The sequence below is a fragment of the Heptranchias perlo genome, chromosome 7 (assembly GCF_035084215.1).
Source record: "Heptranchias perlo isolate sHepPer1 chromosome 7, sHepPer1.hap1, whole genome shotgun sequence".
Classification (NCBI taxonomy): Eukaryota; Metazoa; Chordata; class Chondrichthyes; order Hexanchiformes; family Hexanchidae; genus Heptranchias; species Heptranchias perlo.
The window spans coordinates 11,620,340-11,640,299 of NC_090331.1; the positions used below are offsets into that span (position 1 = coordinate 11,620,340).

Consider the following 19,960-nt stretch of genomic DNA (forward strand, 5'->3'; position numbering starts at 1 on the left):
CTTTTCCCGCCAGCACGGACACAACGGGCCGAATAGCCTCCTTCTGTGCCGTAACTTTCTATGATTCTATCTGGAATGCATTGCCTGAAAGTGTGGTGGAAGCAGATTCAATAGCAACTTTCAAAAGGGAACTGGATAAATATTTGTAGGGGAGAAAAATGCAGGGCTATGGGGAAAGAGCAGGGGAGTGGGACTAATTGCATAGCTCTTTCAAAGAGCTGGCACTAGCACAATGGGCCGAATGGCCTCCTTCTGTACTGTCCAGATTCTACGATCCTATATCAGCACAAGCAGTGTTATTCCTGCCTCTATGACTGCACCTGTTGTGATTTACTATAAATGCTGGCCTTGCCAGCAGCACCCACATTCCATGAACGAACAAAAAAAAAGTAAATTTAAAATCAGAGGGAGAATATTGCTTCTCAGTTTCTTTATGTTGCTCAATGTTGTACATTTTCACTGGCTATTATACATGTGATGGAGTATTGAGATTTTTGATTTATTAATATGTTTATTTATTTCCTAAGTAAACATTGGTTACAGTCTTTGGAGAGAGTTAAGCAATAAGCAAGTGAAAATATAGATGGCCGTAATCAGCACAGAAGCTGGACTCCAGTGGTTGCTCTAAGGATAGAAAGAGTTGGAGGAATGCAAAGGGGGTACTAATGGGCAATTAAATTTCTAATAGTCTAACACAACAACAACTTTAGTTCAGCAAATAATGGCCAACTCTGCATGCAAGCAGCAAAGTTCACATCTGTGGAGCACTCCCAGATGGTGAAGCTTCATCATTAGCTTTCCACATGGGCTTTGGCTTAATGCAGAACAGAGTTTAGCAGCAGCTCTTGTGTACTTGCAATAACAAGGAAGTACAGTCTAAACTCGAAGTCCCTTTCGAGGACTGAAAGCTCAGCCATCTCAAAAGCTTGGAGGTAACATTCCAGTGCTTTTACGTTTCACAGACATCTGCGGAATCAGACACAGACACAGTGGCACAGGATGATAAATTAACGCTGCTCATCTGAGCGCCATTTTGATTCCAAACTCAACTTCAACTCCATTATCGTTGTATTATGAGACTACCAGGATGGTAGAGAGCGAACTAGATGGACCATGGGTCTTTTCTCATCTAGCAATTCCTATGTAATCAATAGAGGTACAGTACACATCTCAGTTGGAATCAGAGACCTGCACAATCAAAAGCATAAAACCTAATTAGGGTTTGCGGATGAAGCAGTAAGTAATTGAAATGTCAGCCTTGGCCCAGTGGCAGCACTCTCGCATTCAAGTCTGAAGGTCATGGATTCAATTCCCATTCCAGAAACTCGAGTACATAACCTGGGTAGTCACTCCAGTGCAATATTGAGAGAGTGCTGCACTGATGGAGGTGTCACCTTTTGGATGAGATGTTGAACCAAGGTACCTCCCGCACTCTAAGGTGGAGGTAAAAGGTCCCGTGGCACTATTAGAAGAAAAACAGGAAATTTTCCCACTGGTCAATATTTATCACTCAACCAACACCACCAAAAACAGATTATCTAGTCATTCATCCCATTGCTGTTTCGGGACCTTGCTGTGCGCAAATTGGCTGTTACATTCCCCTACTATAGGGGAATGTCCTGGCCAATATTTATCCCTCAACCAACATCACTAAAAAGAACAGATTTGGTCATTATCAAATTGCTGTTTGTGGGACCTTGCTGTGAGCAAATTGGCTGCCTATATTACAACAGTGACTACACTTCAAAAAAATACTTCATTAGCTGTAAAGCACTTTGGGATCTCCTGAGGTTGTGAAAAGCGCTATATAAATGCAAGTCTTTCGTTATTACAACTCTTCTTTGTTGCCTTTTCTGCAATGTCATTTTCATCTGCTGTTAACACTCTGTGGCCTTCAGAGTGTGAAATGCTAACCTTCACAGTATATTTCCAGACTGTGCCAGCTTTGGCTAAACGTTCCCAGGTTGAGATGAATGTCACACCCCTTAAGTCTGGACTTCGGGTGGTTATGCTTGAAACATTTCCTCTGACCGACTTCTGTCCTTTTTCCAGTCATCAGCTAGCTGCAGAATATGGCCTTCAGAAGCGGTTCATCTGACTTGTGGTAACATAGTATTTGACCCATTGAGCCTGGCCTGTATAACCATGACTTTAATATTACTGGCTTTTGCTACCTAACTTTTTGAGGTTGTGCATAACTTTCGTGGAATCTTTCTAGTCGCGACGGAGAGGGTTGATGAGGGTAGCGCCGTTGATGTTGTGTTCACAGACTTTTAAAAGGCATTTTGTAAAGTACCACATAATAGATCAGTTGGCAAAATTAAAGGGATAATGGCAGCGTGGATACAAAATTGGCTAAGGGACAGAAAGCAGAGAGTAGCGGTGAACGGTTGTTTTTCAGACTGGAGGGAAGTATACAGTGGTGTTCCCCAGGGGTCGGTATTAGGACCAATGCTCTTTTTGATATATGTTGGACTTGGGTGTAGAGGGTATAACTTCAAAGTTTGCAGATGACACAAAACTCAGAAATGTAGTAAACAATGTGGAGGATAGTAACGGACTTCAGGAGGACATAGACAGACTGGTGAAATGGGCAGACACATGGCAGATGAAATTTAATGCAGAAAAGTGTGAAGTGACACATTTTGGTAGGAAGAATGAGGAGAGGCAATATAAACTAAAATGGTAAAATTTTAAAGGGGGTGCAGCAAGAAAGAGAAAAGCAAGGAAGTTATGCTAAACCTTTATAAAACACTAGTTAGGCCTCAGCTGGAGTATCATGTTCAATTCTGGGCACCACACTTTAGGAAGGATGCAGAAAAGGTTTACTAGAATGTTATCAGGGATAAGGGACTTCAGTTATATGGAGAGACTGGAGAAGATGAGGATGTTCTCCATAGAACAGAGAAGGTTAAGGGGAGATTTGATAGAGGTGTTCAAAATCATGAGGTGTTTTAATAGAGTAAATAAGAAGAAATTGTTTCCAGTGGCAGAGGACAAAGATTTAAGATGATCGGCAAAAGAGCCAGAGGCGACATGAGGAAACATTTTTTTATGTAGCAAGATATAACAATCTGGAATATACTGCCTGAAAGGGTGGTGGAAGCAAATTCAGTAGTAACTTTCAAAAGGGAATTGGATAAATACTTGAAGGGAAAAAAATTACAGGGCTATGGGGAAAGATCAGGGGAATGGGACTAATTGGATGGCTCTTTCAAAGAGCCAGCACAGGCACAATGGGCTGAATGGCCTCTTCCTGTGCTGTAGCTACAATGATACTATTATACCAATGGTAAAGAGCTCTGATTTGACAGCCATATAAAAGTGTAGAGAGTGTACAACTATACTGTACACAACCATGTCTCATTGATGGCAGGTGATTGTATGCTGCACTGGCCTCTGATGCAGGCTGTGGTTGCATTGCTGCCACAGCAATCTACTTTCGAATGGAAGGGGAAGGTTCATGAATCCAGTCTACTGCATTGCAGAACAATTGCAATTTCTTACGTAACCACATTGAGGTTTCAATCCAAATTCCATTACATCATGCTAAGTAACTGGGTCTGTATTTAAGATTTCATCAATATATACTGCAATTTAACTTCATGAATTTAATAGCAAACCAGAAATATCACAGCACGCCATTGCACAGATGCTTAATGTGAAATCCTGTGATACAAAACCTATTCACCATGTAAGTCTAAACTCCTTGCATCCAGAATACTTTTAATAGTGGTAGAATCATACATGACACACAAAAATTCATGATGCATTTTTGCTCAGATTTCAAAAGAGCACACTTTATAGTCTGGAAAGCATCAATACACACAAAAACAAATTATCCATAAAAGAAAAGGTTTAAAGTTACCTTTGTGATAAAATGCCAGGAACATTAATAGTAATCCCATGAAGACGTTGCTTAAGGTGGTCACAAATCCACAGGTTATCCCCTCTGGCACTGGGTATACAGTCTCCACAAGAAGTTCAAAGAAGAAGGGAACACTGCTGATTATGAATACTCCAATTAATATGCACGATGTATATAAAGTTGCTGCAATGTCAAATAAAACCAGTTAATAAAATGATCATGAAACAGCAACATTTACCATTTACACTAGAGTGACATGAACATGCTGTCACTGAACACTGCAGCAGACATGTAGGTTAGTTAGTGTAGTGATATGCCACTCCTTGCTATCATTTCTCTTCCTCTCCCATGAAGACCTGTGCTGCAAATCAAGGAGGTTGGGAGGGGAAGAGAAGAAATAAAGAGGGAAGGGGGAAGAGTGTGCAAGCAGGCGGAGGGGGGTGGGTGGGGGGAGCAAAGAGAGGGAGCCAGCAAAGAAAGAGAAAGTAAGAAAGAAAACGAAAGAAAAAAAAAGAAAAATAAAAGCTTTAATATTTACTTTAGCCACTTTAGACCGTAACTTCCCTCTCTTCCCCACCACCCTCCCCACCCTTGCCCCCCGTCCCTTGTTCTGTTCCTTTTCAAACGCTGTTCATCTATAATATCTTCCAGTTCTGAGAAGGGGTCTTAAGATGTGTAATATGGATTAACTGATTTTTCTTCTCCCATGGATGATATCTGGTCTTCTACTTACTCAGTTTTTGTTTTTAGGAATCTGACTGTCATATACTGAAATCCTATGTCACAAAACAAAGATGGTGCACAAAGTTGTATTCAAAATGAGAAACAGAAATGCCTACATTCCATTGCCATGTTGAAGCAGTATAGAATAAAATGAGGTGGGGTGGAGGGGGGGGGGTGGGGGTGTTCCCAGGGTGATAAAATATCCTATTGTGTTACTTCTCTGTGGCCCGACAAGGGAAGTGTTTAGCAACAAACCGAAAGCATGATCAACGTGCTCTCCACGCTGAAAAATTAGGATTTAAATACAATTTAAGAACAAACTAAAACCCTTTTAGTATAAATCATGCAGATTTTAAAATCTGGAAATGTAAAGTACAGCTTACATAGGTCAGTAAAAGGAAGCTTGGTCTCTGAAGAAACCCGAAATGAAATTTATCTGAATACATTATGCATAAGTACCTGGTGTTACAGGCAGGTGAGTGACACTGTTAAAGCAGGTGAGGGCAAACCATGCAGATGCCAGTGTGGCTCCAGAGAACAGCAGCAGCAGGATAAGCTTTAACATTCCTCTGAAGAAGTCTGCAAACCTGCAATAACAAACAGAAAAGATGAGTCTCTCTAGAATTACTGAATCAAATTCGGCACAAGGGAAATGTTAAAAAGTAACACTCTTGTGCAGTGAAGAACTTGTATTTATATAGTGCCTCACCATGTCCAAAAACATCTTTAGAGTCAATGGATTGCTTTTGAAGTGCAATCATTGTTATGTAGGCAAACATGGCACCCAATCTGCACACAGCAAGGCCCAACAAACAAACGATCAGATAATATGTTTTCGGTGACAATGCTTGAGGGAGGAATGTTGGCCAGGACACAGAAGAACTCCCTCCTCTTCTGTGAATAATGACAGGCATCGGTTTAACGTCTCTTTCGAAAGACGGTACCTTCGACAATACAATACAGCCTCAGTACTGCGCTGAAGTCCCGGAATAGATTGTGTTTTGGGGACAAACCACATCCTCTGACTCAGAGGTGACAGCGCTACCAAATGAGCCTGGCTGACACAGTACTCCAGTGATATTAGTCATAATTGACGCTTCTTCCTCTCACTCTACAGAAAAACTTCAAAACTCTACTGCAAAGTTCAAGCATTTTAAAGAGCTAGGTTAGAAAAAAAATCTTTACGCACAGCAAGTGGAATTCTCTGCCACAAACCACTGCTGATGCAGAGTCCATAAATTAGAACCATATAGCACAGGAGGCGGCTATTTGGCCCATCATGCGTCTGCTGGCTCTTTGAAAGAGCCATCCAAGTAGTCCCACTCCCCCGCTCTTTCCCCATAGCCCTGCAATTTTTCCTCCTTCAAGTATATATCCAATTCCCTTTTGGAATTATTTTTTTTTAGGAGAATTAGATAGTGAGCTGAAAGAGAGAAATATTTGTGTGCATTTACACAACAACTATAGTGTCAGCACCAATTCTTCAGCCGTAGTCAATGCAATCTGGTATCAGGGCCCGACCTGACGCTGGAACGAAGCAGAGTAAGACACTCTAGGGGAGGAGACCTCAATCTGCTTTGCTTCAGACCCAGGTTGGACATCAACAACCAATTTATATTACGCAAGCTTAGAGTCAGTGGAAGTCCGTAGGACAAATGCTCCATAAACTTTCAAGTCCCACTCCAGAGACTTGAGCACCTAATACAGGCTGACACTACAGTGCAGTACTCTCCACTTGCCTGGATGAGTGCAGCTCCAACAACACTCAAGAAGCTCGGCACCATCCAGGACAAAGCACCCCGCTGGATTGGCATCCCATTCACCACCCTAAACATTCACTCCCTTCACCACCGGCGCATCATGGCTGCAGTGTGTACTATCCACAGGATGCACTGCAGCAACTCACCAAGGCTTCTTTGACAGCACCTCCCAAACCCGCGACCTCTACCACCTAGAAGGACAAGGGCAGCAGGCATATGGGAACAACACCACCTGCATGTTCCCCTCCAAGTCACACACTATCCCGACTTGGAAATATATCACCGTTTCTTCATCGTTGCTGGGTCAAAATCCTGGAACTCCCTACCTAACAGCACTGTGGGAGAACCAACACCACACGGACTGTGGTGGCTCACCACCACCTTCTCAACGGCAATTAGGGATGGGCAATAAATGCTGGCCTTGCCAGCGACGCCCACATCCCACGAACGAATAATGAAAGAAGTACTGAGGGAGTGCTACACTGTTGGAGGTGCCGTCTTTCAGATGTAATATTAAACCGAAGCACCGTCTGCCCTCCAAGGTGGATGTAAAAGATCCCATGGCACTATTTGAAGAGCAGGGGAGTTCTCCCCGGTGTTTTGGGCCAATATTTATCCCTCAACCAACATCACTAAAAAAAATTAACTGGTCATTATCACATTGCTGTTTGTGGGCCCTTGCTGTGTGCAAATTGGCTGCCGTGTTTCCTACATTACAACAGTGTCTACACTTCAAAAGTACTTCATTGTTTGTAAAGCGCTTTGGGCATCCTGAGGTCGTAAAAGGTGCTATATAAATGCAAGTCTTTCTTTCTTTCCAAGCATATGGGGAGCAAGCAGGAAAGTGGGATTATTTTAGGTTAAATAGAGAAAAATATTGATGTAGATGTGATGTGTTGAATGGCCTTTTTTTGTGCTGCACCCTTCTTTGATAGTAACAGAATTAGAAAATATTTCTACTACTCCTACTACATGTATATGTACAGCACCTTTTATGTAATTAAACATCCCAAGGAGCCTAATATAGGAGAGAACGAGCCAAGTGGTAGTAGCAGCATTTGGAAAGTTGACCGAAAGCACGATTGAGAAGATTAGTTTTGATGAGGCTTTTAAAGGTGGGGAGGGAAGTAGCAATGAGATGAGGTTTAGGGAGGGAATTCCAGTGAGTTGGATGTAAACAGAAAGTTCCACTGGCAGATATATTGAAGAAGGATAACATGTCATCTTAGATGTGCTTGGGGGACTTTGACCAGGCAGATTGGATGCAGTGGTAAGGGCAGAAGCCTGAATGTAGGCATTCAAAGAGAGAATTTGGAGAAGCGAGTGTGAAGATGGATGGCAACAACACATTCAAAGGCCTTGGAGAGAAAAGGAAAGTTAAATGGACAGTAGAATACAAGTTAACAGCAGTTATGCTAAGGCTTCACAACATACTGCCCAGACCAACAAGTACCGTGTACAATTTTAATCATCACACAAAATAAATGTATTGGAGAGACTGCAGAGAAGAGCAACAAGAGTGATTCCAAGTGCAAAGAGAATAAGTTATGAGAAAGAGCAGAGAAACTGGAGTTTCACAGTAGGGAAAGAAGAGACCTCATCAAAATATTAAATATTATAGATAAAAGGTCTCTGAAAAGGTGCCTCGTCTCCAATTGTCATCAATAACAGAAAGATACTACTGGGGTAGTTTCCGTGTGGAGGATGAAGATTTGCAGCTGATTATTATACAGTTCAGAGTGATGAAGCACCAATCTTTAATTATGCATAATGGACGTAATTGATAATATATGATGGAGTGTTGTTTTGGGCAAAACCAGGGCATGGAAATTAAAAAAGATAACTGGAAGCTACAGGATCCCATGCTGAAGCTGAGGAATATCTGCCTTCACACTTCATCTTGTAAAAGAGAGAATTATCTTATAAAACAGATGCCGAGCCTCAAAGGGAAATGGATCTGGATAGGGATTAAAAAAAAATTGTGCAAATTAAATAGCTCATTCATCTGAAGGTCCAATCTGCCTAATTGGTCCCAAAATTATATATTTTGTCCATCCACACTTGGGCTGAGAGCATGTTTTGAGCTGTGCGGTATACTTATCCCATACACAATGTTCTTAAAGTGACAGCATCCTAGAAAACTTTACGCTCACATGAACAGGTTTGAAAGTGAAACTGGACAGTATCCATGTATCTGTGTTATTAAAATACATACAAGTCTCTTAGTTAGGTAAATGCAAATAGAACTGACCTTGCAATCACTATTCCAACAATACAGCCACCAATTACTGACCAAAATCCAATCCAGCCAGCATCAACCTAAAAAGAGAAGTTAAAGAATTGCCAAAGAACGCAATGAACTGGTTTACTTACTACTGCCTCTTTCAAAACAAGATATTGTTCAGATATCTCTATAATGGACTGCCCCAAGAACAATAATGTTGGACTCTACAATTACAGGTGGTGTTCTAGTTGAAAAAGGCATCTGTTGCATAGGAAATATTACCCTGAAGTATAGGATCGAAACCTATTTTTAGACCCCCTTGGGTCTCTGGGCCGTGGGCCATTCAGAGAGGGTGCAGCAGGTCACTTGCTCCCGGGCTTCAGGGAATGTAGTTCTTAATCTGTTCACTAGGAGACACATCAGGACCACCCAAGGTGACTGACCACTAAATGTGACCTTGCTCAATAAGCGTTCTGCACTCCTGTAAGGCTAGAGTACATAGCACCAATGGTTTTTAAAAGAAACATTCATCTATTTGCTTTCGTTCATGTGACTTAAAACTGAGAGTTTACAAATTTCAGGACGACCTTAAAGACAGATGCCCACATAAACAAGGGAATGAAGATAATCCTGAAGTAACGACCTGGACAATTACATCTGGCTAATTCTTCGAGGTAACCTAGGCACATTACTCTAAGGAGCGGTACCTGCACTCTGTAGAGGAGTTGGTTATATTAGAATTGTTTTAGAGAATGATTTCTGACCTATTGATCAAAGGGGAATCTTGAAAGATTCCAATTTCTTACCTGGCTCACTTTCAGAGGTGTTACAATTACGTCCAGTACTCCTGACCAGCCTGCTAATATTCCCAGAGGCACAGCAAAGGCCAATGCAATCATCAGAAACCTGAAATTGCTGTAGTGGCAAAAAATAGAAAAGAATACTCAAAACATTATTTGCAAGTCAGGCCTGTGTATTATTTGACACTGAACCAAACTTGCATACAACAACTAAGTTGCCTCTTACTGTAGGGAGTTGTTTGAGGTTTTATCTTTATGACATTTAGAAGCCTTACTAAACAAAATGTAATCAGTGACAAATGTTCTTTAAGGGGATCCCTTATTATAAAGAATACATGTGATTTCAGAGAAAGCCACAGACCCAATGGCTCAGTGGGTAATCACACTGCACAGTATGTTACTGAGCCATACAGACCAGGAAGCTTCTAGGTTTGATTGCTCCATTAGCTGATCTCAACCACAGCAGCAGATGGGGACCCCTGGGTGGGGTGTCAGCCAGGGTTCCTACTTATGATTATTAGACAGTGAGTCAAGCTAGAAAGTGCATACGCATGGACAGAATGGGTTTGGCTGCTATGTCTCCTCCTATTGGGTCAGGAGAGGAGTGATGAGAAACACTTTCTCAGGAGGTGTAGGGAAATAAAGGGAGTAAAATCAGCAAGAACGTGAGATGGTTTTCTGAATGCCACAACTGCATTCACCATCTTCTAATGCCATATTTAGCACATTAAGATTCGGGCGTTCAAGTGACTAATTGAATTTTTCTTGAAAGATCATTCAAAAGGAAAAAAAAAATCTGAAATATTTTTACAATGATATGGTAGTGTACAAGATTAAACCACAAAGTTAAAATGGATAGAGATTTAATAACAAAAGCAAAATATAAAGGAGTTAGGAAGAAGCTCACAGCCAGCTTTAATTCCGATTCTGGATTCAATAACCGATGTGCACAGAGCGCGTTTCAATTTAAATATTTAATTACACAATCTTCAAGACTGATTAACAGTGTAGTCACAGAAGCATGTTCAGAATATATCTAACCTGACAGCATCAAGGGATATTTCAGAAATGTTTCTAGGTGCCTGAAGGAATGATTTTTCCCCCATCAGTAATGATTTGTGGATAAAGTTACTCTACATTTCAACAATGGCACAAGGCTCTTGTCAATCACAGATCACCTGGAGCTACAAAAGCTCTGCTCATCAAGATCTTAACAAGATCTGACTATGTCTCGTACACAGAATTCTCAGCACAACAGACTGCGCTGCCTGAATGTAAATTACCCAACACTATGCAGGACAAACTTACCCAAGAAGTCTGCAGATGCTACTTCTGTAGTTAAGCCTCTGGCTTGCAGCAGCTATACTGGGTGGAAGAGGAGGGTGAGATGGGAAGTAGGCTATCACAACAGCCAACAGCAAAGCACTCACACCAAATTCTGGAAGAAGAAAAAAGTTGGGAGTGACGTGAAATACACCGACACTGATTGGCGAAATCCATTCTCATGGAATGAATAAGACTTGGTGATCAAATCTAATTTGGACAAAGAATCTTAGCATCAGCATGCTAACCACACTGCTGCACTGTTAGTATTACTCTGCCTCAGAAAGTATATCCTTTCTTCCTCCCATGTTAAAAATAAAGTTTTCTTGATGTTTAGATTAAAGAAGTAGCAAAAACATGTAGCTCCTAAATGATATTAACGACAAGGTAATGCAAACACTTGAAACAGGTTGGTTTATCCAAATCACACTGCATTATACTGACGGCCAGGATACTCTTCTGGAAATATTTTCTCAAGAGTACCTACTCTGCCAAATGCTCTGCACAAACCATTCTCCTCCTCCTCCTCCACCTACAATTCCCAACTCCCAGAATTAAGAGCTTTTTTTAAAAAAAAAGATGAGATCTCATCGCAAAAGGTTGCAAATTAAGATCGACAGCGATAAATTCAATATTACTGTACAAGCTATCAGAAGGGTGCTGGCTGACAATACCAATTTATAGATACAGCTAACAGATCAAGAAGTCTTGATGGTGCTCCCTCTTTGAAGACAAGAAAATAAAAGTTAGAACCAAATAAAAGCTTTCCCCCCCCACCCCCGCATTTAATTTGATAAAGTTAAATATCAAATGTGGGCACGAAGGCAGGTTATAGAACACATGGTGAGGAACCTGCTGAAATAGAGCTGTAACCCAGGCTGCCACAACAATCAAGTCATTTCAGTCGCAATTATTGTTTCAGCAACCATGCACGATTGGCTTGGCAACTAAGACAGCCCGGTTGTCTTTAACACTTGCCTTTCAAGCAAGAGAGATATTCAAAAGGAGAACGGCACTGTTTCAGGAACTCTGTTAGCTGATTAGAAGAACTCAATTTAAATTAATGACAGTTCAGCTCTGATTCTCTTGCTCTGCAGAAGTGGACATTTAAGAGCTTCACATTAATCACCCACTTAATTTCCCCATTAGGGTTTCAGTGGGAGTGCAATTTTTGGCATCATGAAAACGTATAGCAAAAGGACTACTGGATCTTGTTCAAAAATGTGGCAGTTTTAGTAGAACTGCAACTTCGGAATAGACAGCACAAAGAGCATTTAAACATTTGAGAGCGCACGATGCAATCAGCGCAGAACACAATCAGTTCAGAAGAAAAAAGTTGCGGTTGCTAAGCTGAACAGACGTTCCTTTCCAGTAAGCCAGCACATCCATATACTAACTGCTTAAATTGTACAAAATTGCTACTGAGTAACTATTCTGATAATGACCTTAGTAAAAATGGGATTTAAAAAGAAAAAGTTTGGTCATAGGGCATGGATTGACAGAACCTATTACAGGGCCACGAGATACAACAGTGAGGTGAGATTGAAATAAATTGTAGGAATACATAATGGAGGAAGGGCTTTTCACCGAAAGGGCTTTTGAGTCAGTTATTGGCACTAGCAAGCTCCATTAATGCCATTAATTTGGGGCATGAAGGACTGCTGTCAATAGAGGTGTTCTAATTGAGGTGATTAAAATGATAGAAGGATTCAAGAGAGTAGATACCGAGAAGCTATTCTCTGGTGGGGAAATCCAGAACAAGAGACACTTTTTCACATAAAGGGTAGTTGAACTGTGGAACTCCTTCCCCCCCGCTCTCCCACCCACCCCCAAAAAAGACTATGAATGCTGGGTTAATTGAAATTTTCAAGACTGAGATCAATAGATTTTTATTACGTAAGGGCATCGAAGATATGGATCAAATGTGGGTAAATGAAGTTGAGGTACAGATCAGCCGTGATCTATTTGAATGGCGGAACAGGCTCAAGGGGCTGAATGATCTACTCCTGTTCCTATGTTCCTAAAAAGAGACAATGACGAATTCCATGATACAGTAATCATACATAAACTCTGAATGGAGCAAGATTTGTGGACTGAATGGATTTTCACTGTTGCCGACTTAATGTTATATTCCAATTATTTGGGACAGTACACAACTGTGCACATCATATGTGCACAAATTAACATCTACTACATTCAACAAGATCTGAAGTTTATCCAATAAGTGGTATATGTGTTCAGTCAGTTAAGTGTATAAACTTGTCAGCAAGCACACCATGAAAAACAGAGATGCATGGAACCAGCAGACATGCTATTAATTTATATCCAAAGCCCCGGTCTGAAACAAATTCCCTTGCATGCCAAAAGACCTTAGTGTCTGGAGAAGCCACTTAAGACATTTGCATGATATACATGACTAGGTAATAACTTCCAAAATACTAGAATGCCTAACAGAAAGGGGTGGAAAGAGATAAGAGTCAAAAAGCAACAGAAGTATTCACTAACTAAGTTTCAATTTATTCATTAACTATGCTTGGTTTCTTTACATGTTATAACCTAGAAACATATGTTTTGTACCAACAGGGAGGTATGGAGAGTGTTTCGCATGATAGATATGGAGGAGGAGGGTTGTTCGGACAAGGAAAAAACAATTTAGTTTTCCCCTCCCTCCACCCACCAACAGCTGTTTTGTAAGTGATTCCAAGGTTCCTTTAATCACTCTGCATAAACAACTTCCTGACAGCAAGAAGTTTAAACCTGTCCACTTGTTTTATTGTCATTGTTTAACTTGAAATAGTGTTCCAGATATAACTTTTCTATACTGTTTATTCCTTTACATACTTCTATGAGCTTCCGGTTTTAGCTGGTTTATTTCAAGACTGAAGGTTTACATACGAACATACGAATTAAGAGGAGTAGGCCATTAAGCCCCTCGAGCCTGCTCTGCCATTTGATAAGATCATGGCTGATCTGACTGTGACCTCAACCCTACTTTCCCGTCTAACTACTATAACCTTTGACTCCCTTGTTAATCAGGAATCTATCTAGCTCAGCCTTAAAAATATTCAATGACCCTGCCTCCATCGCTCTCTGGGGAAGGGAGTTCAAACAGACTCACGACCCTCAGAGAAAAAATTTCTCCTCATCTCAGTCTTCAATGGGAGACCCCTTATTTTTAAACTGTGGCCCCTGGTTCTAGTCTCTCCCACAAGGGGAAACGTCCCCTCGGCATCTAACCCTTCAAGTCCCCTCAGGATCTTATATGTTTCAATAAGATCACCTCTCATTCTTCGAAACTCCAGTGTATATAGGCCCAACTTATCCAACCTTTCCTCATAAGATAACCCCTGCAGCCCAGGAATCAGTTGAGACAAGCTTCTCTGAACCGCCTCCAAAGCAATTATGCCCTTTCTTAAATGAGGAGACCAAAACTGCACACAGTATTCTAGACGTGGTCTCATTAATGCCCTGTACAACTGTAGCAAAACACCTCTACTTTTATATTGGCACTTACTCACCAATAACCTGCTCACCGATGCTCAGTTTGGGTTCTGCCAGGACCACTCGGCTCCAGGCCTCATTACAGCCTTGGTCCAAACATGGACAAAAGAGCTGAATTCCAGAGGTGAGGTGAGAGTGACTGCCCTTGACATCAAGGCAGCATTTGACCGAGTGTGGCACCAAGGAGCCCTAGTAAAATTGAAGTCAATGGGAATCAGGGGGAAAACTCTCCAGTGGCTGGAGTCATACCTAGCACAAAGGAAGATGGTAGTGGTTATAGGAGGCCAATCATCTCAGCCCCAGGGCATTGATGCAGGAGTTCCTCAGGGCGGTGTCCTAGGCCCAACCATCTTCAGCTGCTTCATCAATGACCTTCCCTCCATCATAAGGTCAGAAATGGGGATGTTCGCTGATGATTGCACAGCGTTCAATTCCATTCGCAACCACGCAAATAATGAAGCAGTCCGAGCCTGCATGCAGCAAGACCTGGACAACATCCAGGCTTGGGCTGATAAGTGGCAAGTAACATTCTCTCCAGACAAGTGCCAGGCAATGACCATCTCCAACAAGAGAGAGTCTAACCACCTCCCCTTGACATTCAACGGCATTACCATCGCCGAATCCCCCACCATCAACATCCTGGGGGGGTCACCATTGACCAGAAACTTAACTGGACCAGCCATATAAATACTGTGGCTACAAGAGAAGGTCAGAGGCTGGGTATTCTGCGGCGAGTGACTCACCTCCTGACTCCCCAAAACCTTTCCACCATCTACAAGGCACAAGTCAGGAGTGTGATGGAATACTCTCCACTTGCTTGTTGGAGCTGCACTCATCCAACACTCAAGAAGCTCGACACCATCCAGGACAAAGCAGCCCGCTTGATTGGCACCCCATCCACCACCCTAAACATTCACTCCCTTCACCACCGGCACACAGTGGCTGCAGTGTGTACCATCCACAGGATGCACTGCAGAAACTCGCCAAGGCTTCTTCGACAGCACCTCCCAAACCTGCGACCTCTACCACCTAGAAGGACAAGAGCAGCAGGCACATGGGAACAACACCAACTATACGTTTCCCTCCAAGTCACACACCATCCCGACTTGGAAATATATCGCCGTTCCTTCATCGTCGCTGGGTCAAAATCCTAGAACTCCCTTCCTAACAGCACTGTGGGAGAACCGTCACCACACAGACTGCAGCAGTTCAAGAAGGCGGCTCACCACCACCTTCTCAAGGGCAATTAGGGATGGGCAATAAATGCTGGCCTCACCAGCGACGCCCACATCCCATGAACGAATAAAAATAAATTATATTCCCCTTGCAATAAATGACAACATTCCATTTGCCTTCCTAATCACTTGCTGTACCTGCATACTAACTTTTTGTGATTCACATATTAGGACACCCAGATCTCTCTGTACCTCAGAGTTCTGCAATCTCTCTCCATTTGAATAATATACTGCTTTTCTATTCCTCCTGCCAAAGTGGACAAGTTCACATTTTCCCACATTATACTCCATCTGCCAAATTTTTGCCCACTCACTTAACCTATCTATATCCTTATGTCCTCTTCACAACTTACTTTCTTACCTACCTTTGTGTCATCAGCAAATTTAGCAACCATACATTCGGTGCCTTCATCCAAGTCATTGATATAGATTGTAAATAGTTGAGGCCCCAGCACTGATCCATGTGGCACTCTATTCGTTACATCTTGCCAACCTAAAAATGACCCATTTATGCCTACTCTCTGTTTCCTGTTATCTAACCAATCCTTTATCCATGCTAATATGTTACCCCCTACACCATGAGCTCTTATTTTGTGTAGTAGCCTTTGATGTGGCACCTTGTCAAAAGCCTTCTGGAAATCCAAGTACATCACATCCACAGGATCCCCTTTATCCACGTTGCTCATTACTTCCTCAGAGAACTCTAATAAATTAGTCAAACACGATTTCCCTTTCACAAAGCCGTGTTGACTGATTGCATTGAGATTTTCTAAGCACCCTGCTATAACCTCCTTAATAATAGATTCTAGCATTTTCCCTATGACAGATGTTAAGCTAACTGGCCTGTAGTTTCCTGCTTTCTGTCTCCCTCCTTTCTTGAATAGAGGAGTTACATTTGCTATTTTCCAATCTGATGGGACCCTTGCTGAATCTAGGGAATTTTGGAAAATTAATACCAATGCTTCTACAATTCCTCACCATCACAACTAGGTCCACATGAGAAAGCACAGAGCAGAGGCTAGGTCTTCTCATAAGGAGGTAATACTGGAAGATATATTGCATACACCTCTGGGTATTGAGCCACACACCAGCAAAGATCAAGAACAAGGAAACAAAGAATTTTTAATGTTAATGTTATTCACCTGCGTAGAGTAGAGCTTGAATACGATCCTTTATAGAGTTAATGTAATGGTTGGAGGCAGTAAGCAGGGGCGTAGTACCATTGGGTGCCGGAACTATCAAAGGGCCTACCAAAAATGCACAAGCCCCACCAAAGTAGTTGAACAGCGATGCAATGGCAGTGGCTGTAGCCCTCTGGTCTGGAGGGAACCAGGTTGTTGAGAGAAACGGAGGAGCGTTCACAATGACAGGCCCAGCTAATCCATTGAGCAGCTGGCCAGTGTGGATCAACCTAAAAGCGCAAAACAAAAATTACAGTGAATAGATGCTAACATCTACTATGCATTTAACACCTATGAAATTTCATTCAGAATAATGTTCAAGAATCAGATTTTCAACAAAAAAAATGAAAGGCAATATTAAATTAAAACAAAGACTGTACAAGTGAGTAAAGCCAGCTATGAAGTGAACTTTGAAATTAGCAGCTCTTCAGAAGCAACAAATAACTCTCAGACCAAAGCCAGAAGGTGCTCCAGTCTAGTCCAGTCGGGACTAGCTATTCATCCAACAGGTTTAGTATCTTATGCTTGTAATAATAAAGAACTGTCCAATAAAGACACGGTGCATTAAAGTACGAAAGCTCCTTTGTTGAAACTACCTTCGCCATTGTTACCAAGCCAAATCGTTGACATAGCATTTTTGGAAACATTTCATCTTGCACGATGCCAAGAACATTTTCAAAAGGCTTCAGTCATCCTTGGTTGGCCAGGACAATCGCAGCTTTGTCATCCCTAACAAAATGGCTACTCAATAATGCCTTAAACCCCATGACAACATGTTGACAAATCAGTAGATTACTGAAGCAGTGATGAAAAATCTTACAGAACATACTCCACTACAGTCCGGCATTGCTGGGGAATGCACTCAACGCTAGGTACCACTGACATTTCTTTTCAAGCTCCCATTCACAAAAAGAAAGGAGCCTGTTACTGCAACTAGAACATCTCAATAAATTCACTGACCAAAAGGCATACTAGTATACCTGAAAAGGGACAAAATTCTTACTTTTTAATTTGCTAGTACAATTTGTAGTCGGAAATGGAATCTACCATCACAAGGATTACCAGCATCTCACAACAGAGCCCACTAAAGAAAGTGATGTACACAACACTATGGATGTTGGGGTAAGGATTTACCAGAAACGTGAACAGAAAAATAATTCCATCAAACAATAAGTTTGTGGAATTCCTTAAGAGAATGCGAGCTGTGCACACACAAAAATAAAACAAGCATCACAGAAACTGAAACTTGCCCGTGCAATTTGCAGAATGGTGCAATTCCTTTATATACTTGAAATTTTAGTTACAAGATGCCAGGACAATATGTTGGGTTCAGATAGCAGTTGGCAATATGAGTGGGCCAAGTGATTTGTTATGGCGAAATGTCCTGTGAATTTCCATACTTACTGGGTTTTGTGTAATTGCTGCCCAAATCCTTGCAGCAGTGAAAATGCTGGCATCTGAGTGCATTTGTGCAATAACAGATCACTTGCCACTGCAAATCATTTCCTCTAACAACAAACGTCAGGTGCTAATTAAAATAAGCACTTGTAAAGTAATGCCGTAGGCCAGGTGCCTGACAAACACAGAAACAGCAGAGGCTCTGACCATCATTTTCCAATCCTCACTGGATACAGGCACGGTGCTGGAGGATTGCTAATGTTGTAACATTGTTTAAAGAGGGAGCAAGGGATAGACCGAGTAATTACAGGCCAGTCAGTCTAACCTCGGCGTTGGGCAAATTATTGGAATCAATTCTGAGGGACATGATAAACCGTCAATTAGAAAGGCATGGAGTAATCAAGGACAGTCGGCATGGATTTGTTAAAGGAAGGTCATGTCTGACTAACTTGATTACATTTTTTGAGGAGGTAACAAGGAGGGTCGATGAGGGTAGTGCATTTGATGTTGTCTACATGGATTTTAGCAAGGCTTTTGACAAGATCCCACGTGGCAGACTGGTCAAAAAAGTACAAGCCCATGGGATCCAAGGGAGAGTGGCAAGTTGAATCCAAAATTGGCTCAGTGGCAGGAAGCAAAGGGTAACGGAACACGGGTGTTTTTGTGAATGGAAGGCTGTTTCAAATGGGGTTCTCCATAGGGCTCAGTACTAGGTCCCTTGTTTTTTGAGATATATATTAATGATTTGGACTGAAATGCAGGGGGCATGGTTAAGAAGTTTGCAGATGATACAAAAATTGGCCGTGTGGTTGATAGTGAGGTAGAAAGCTGTAGACTACAGGAAGGTATCAATTGACTGGTCAGGTGGGCAGAAAAGTGGCAAATGGAATTCAATCCGGAGAAGTGTGAGGTAATGCAGAGGGTACAGAAGAGATTTACTAGAATGATTCCAGGGATGAGGGACTTTAGTTACGTGGATAGACTGGAGAAGCTGGGGTTGTTCTCCTTGGAACAGAGATGGCTGCGAGGAGATTTGATAGAGGTATTCAAAATCATGAAGGGTCTAGTCAGAGTAGATAGAGAGAAACTGTTCCCATTGGCAGAAGGTCAAGGACCAGAGAACATGGATTTAAGGTGATTGACAAAAGAACCAAAGGTGACATGAGGAAAACCTTTTTTTTTTACAAAGCGAGTGGTTAGGATCTGCAATATACTGCCCGAGGGGTGGTGGAGACAGATTCAATCATGGCCTTCAAAAGTGAACTGGATAAGTACTTGAAAGGAAAAAATTTACAGGGCTATGGGGAAAGGGCAGGGGAGTGGGACTAGCTGAATTGCTCTTGCATAGAGCTGGCATGGATTCGATGGGTTGAATGACCTCCTTCCGTGCTGTAACCTTTCTATGATTCGAAGTGACGGACCTTGGAGTGCATGTCCACAGATCCCTGAAGGCAGCAGGACAGGTAGATAGGTTGTTGAGAAGACATATTGAATACTTTCCTTTATTAGCCGAGGCACAAAATATAAGAGCAGGGAGGTTATGCTGGAACTGTATAAAATACTGGTTAGGCCACAGCTTGAGTACTGCGTACAGTTCTGGGCACCACATTACAGGAAGGATGTAATTACACTAGAGAGGGTGCAGAGGGAACTTACGAGGATGTTGCCAAGACTGAAGAATTTTCGCTATGAGGAAAGATTTGATAGGCTGGGGTTGTTCTCTTTGGAACAGAGGAGGCTGAGGGGTGATTTAATTGAGGTGTACAAAATTATGAGGGGCCTAGATGGAGTGGATAGCAAGGACCTATTTCTCTTAGTGGAGAGGTCAATAACCAGACGGCACATATTTAAAGTGATTGGTAGAAGGACTAGAGGGAAGCTGAGGAAAAATAGGGTACGGGTCTGGAACTCACGGCCTGAAAGGGTGGTAGAGGCACAAACCCTCAA

At 42.0% G+C, this 19,960-nt stretch overlaps 1 protein-coding gene across 2 annotated transcripts in view; it reads right to left on the minus strand.

Annotated features, from left to right (window-relative positions):
- Positions 1-19,960, minus strand: part of slc49a4 (solute carrier family 49 member 4) — a 56,123-nt gene that overhangs the window by 17,372 nt on the left and 18,791 nt on the right. For both annotated transcript variants that reach the window (XM_067987082.1, XM_067987081.1), the window contains exons 3-8: positions 16,577-16,845; positions 10,684-10,813; positions 9,382-9,490; positions 8,603-8,670; positions 5,051-5,178; positions 3,869-4,051 (exon numbers count right to left, since the gene is read on the minus strand). In XM_067987082.1, coding sequence (XP_067843183.1) covers positions 3,869-4,051; positions 5,051-5,178; positions 8,603-8,670; positions 9,382-9,490; positions 10,684-10,813; positions 16,577-16,845 — 887 coding nt within the window. The remainder of the gene's footprint in view (positions 1-3,868; positions 4,052-5,050; positions 5,179-8,602; positions 8,671-9,381; positions 9,491-10,683; positions 10,814-16,576; positions 16,846-19,960) is intronic.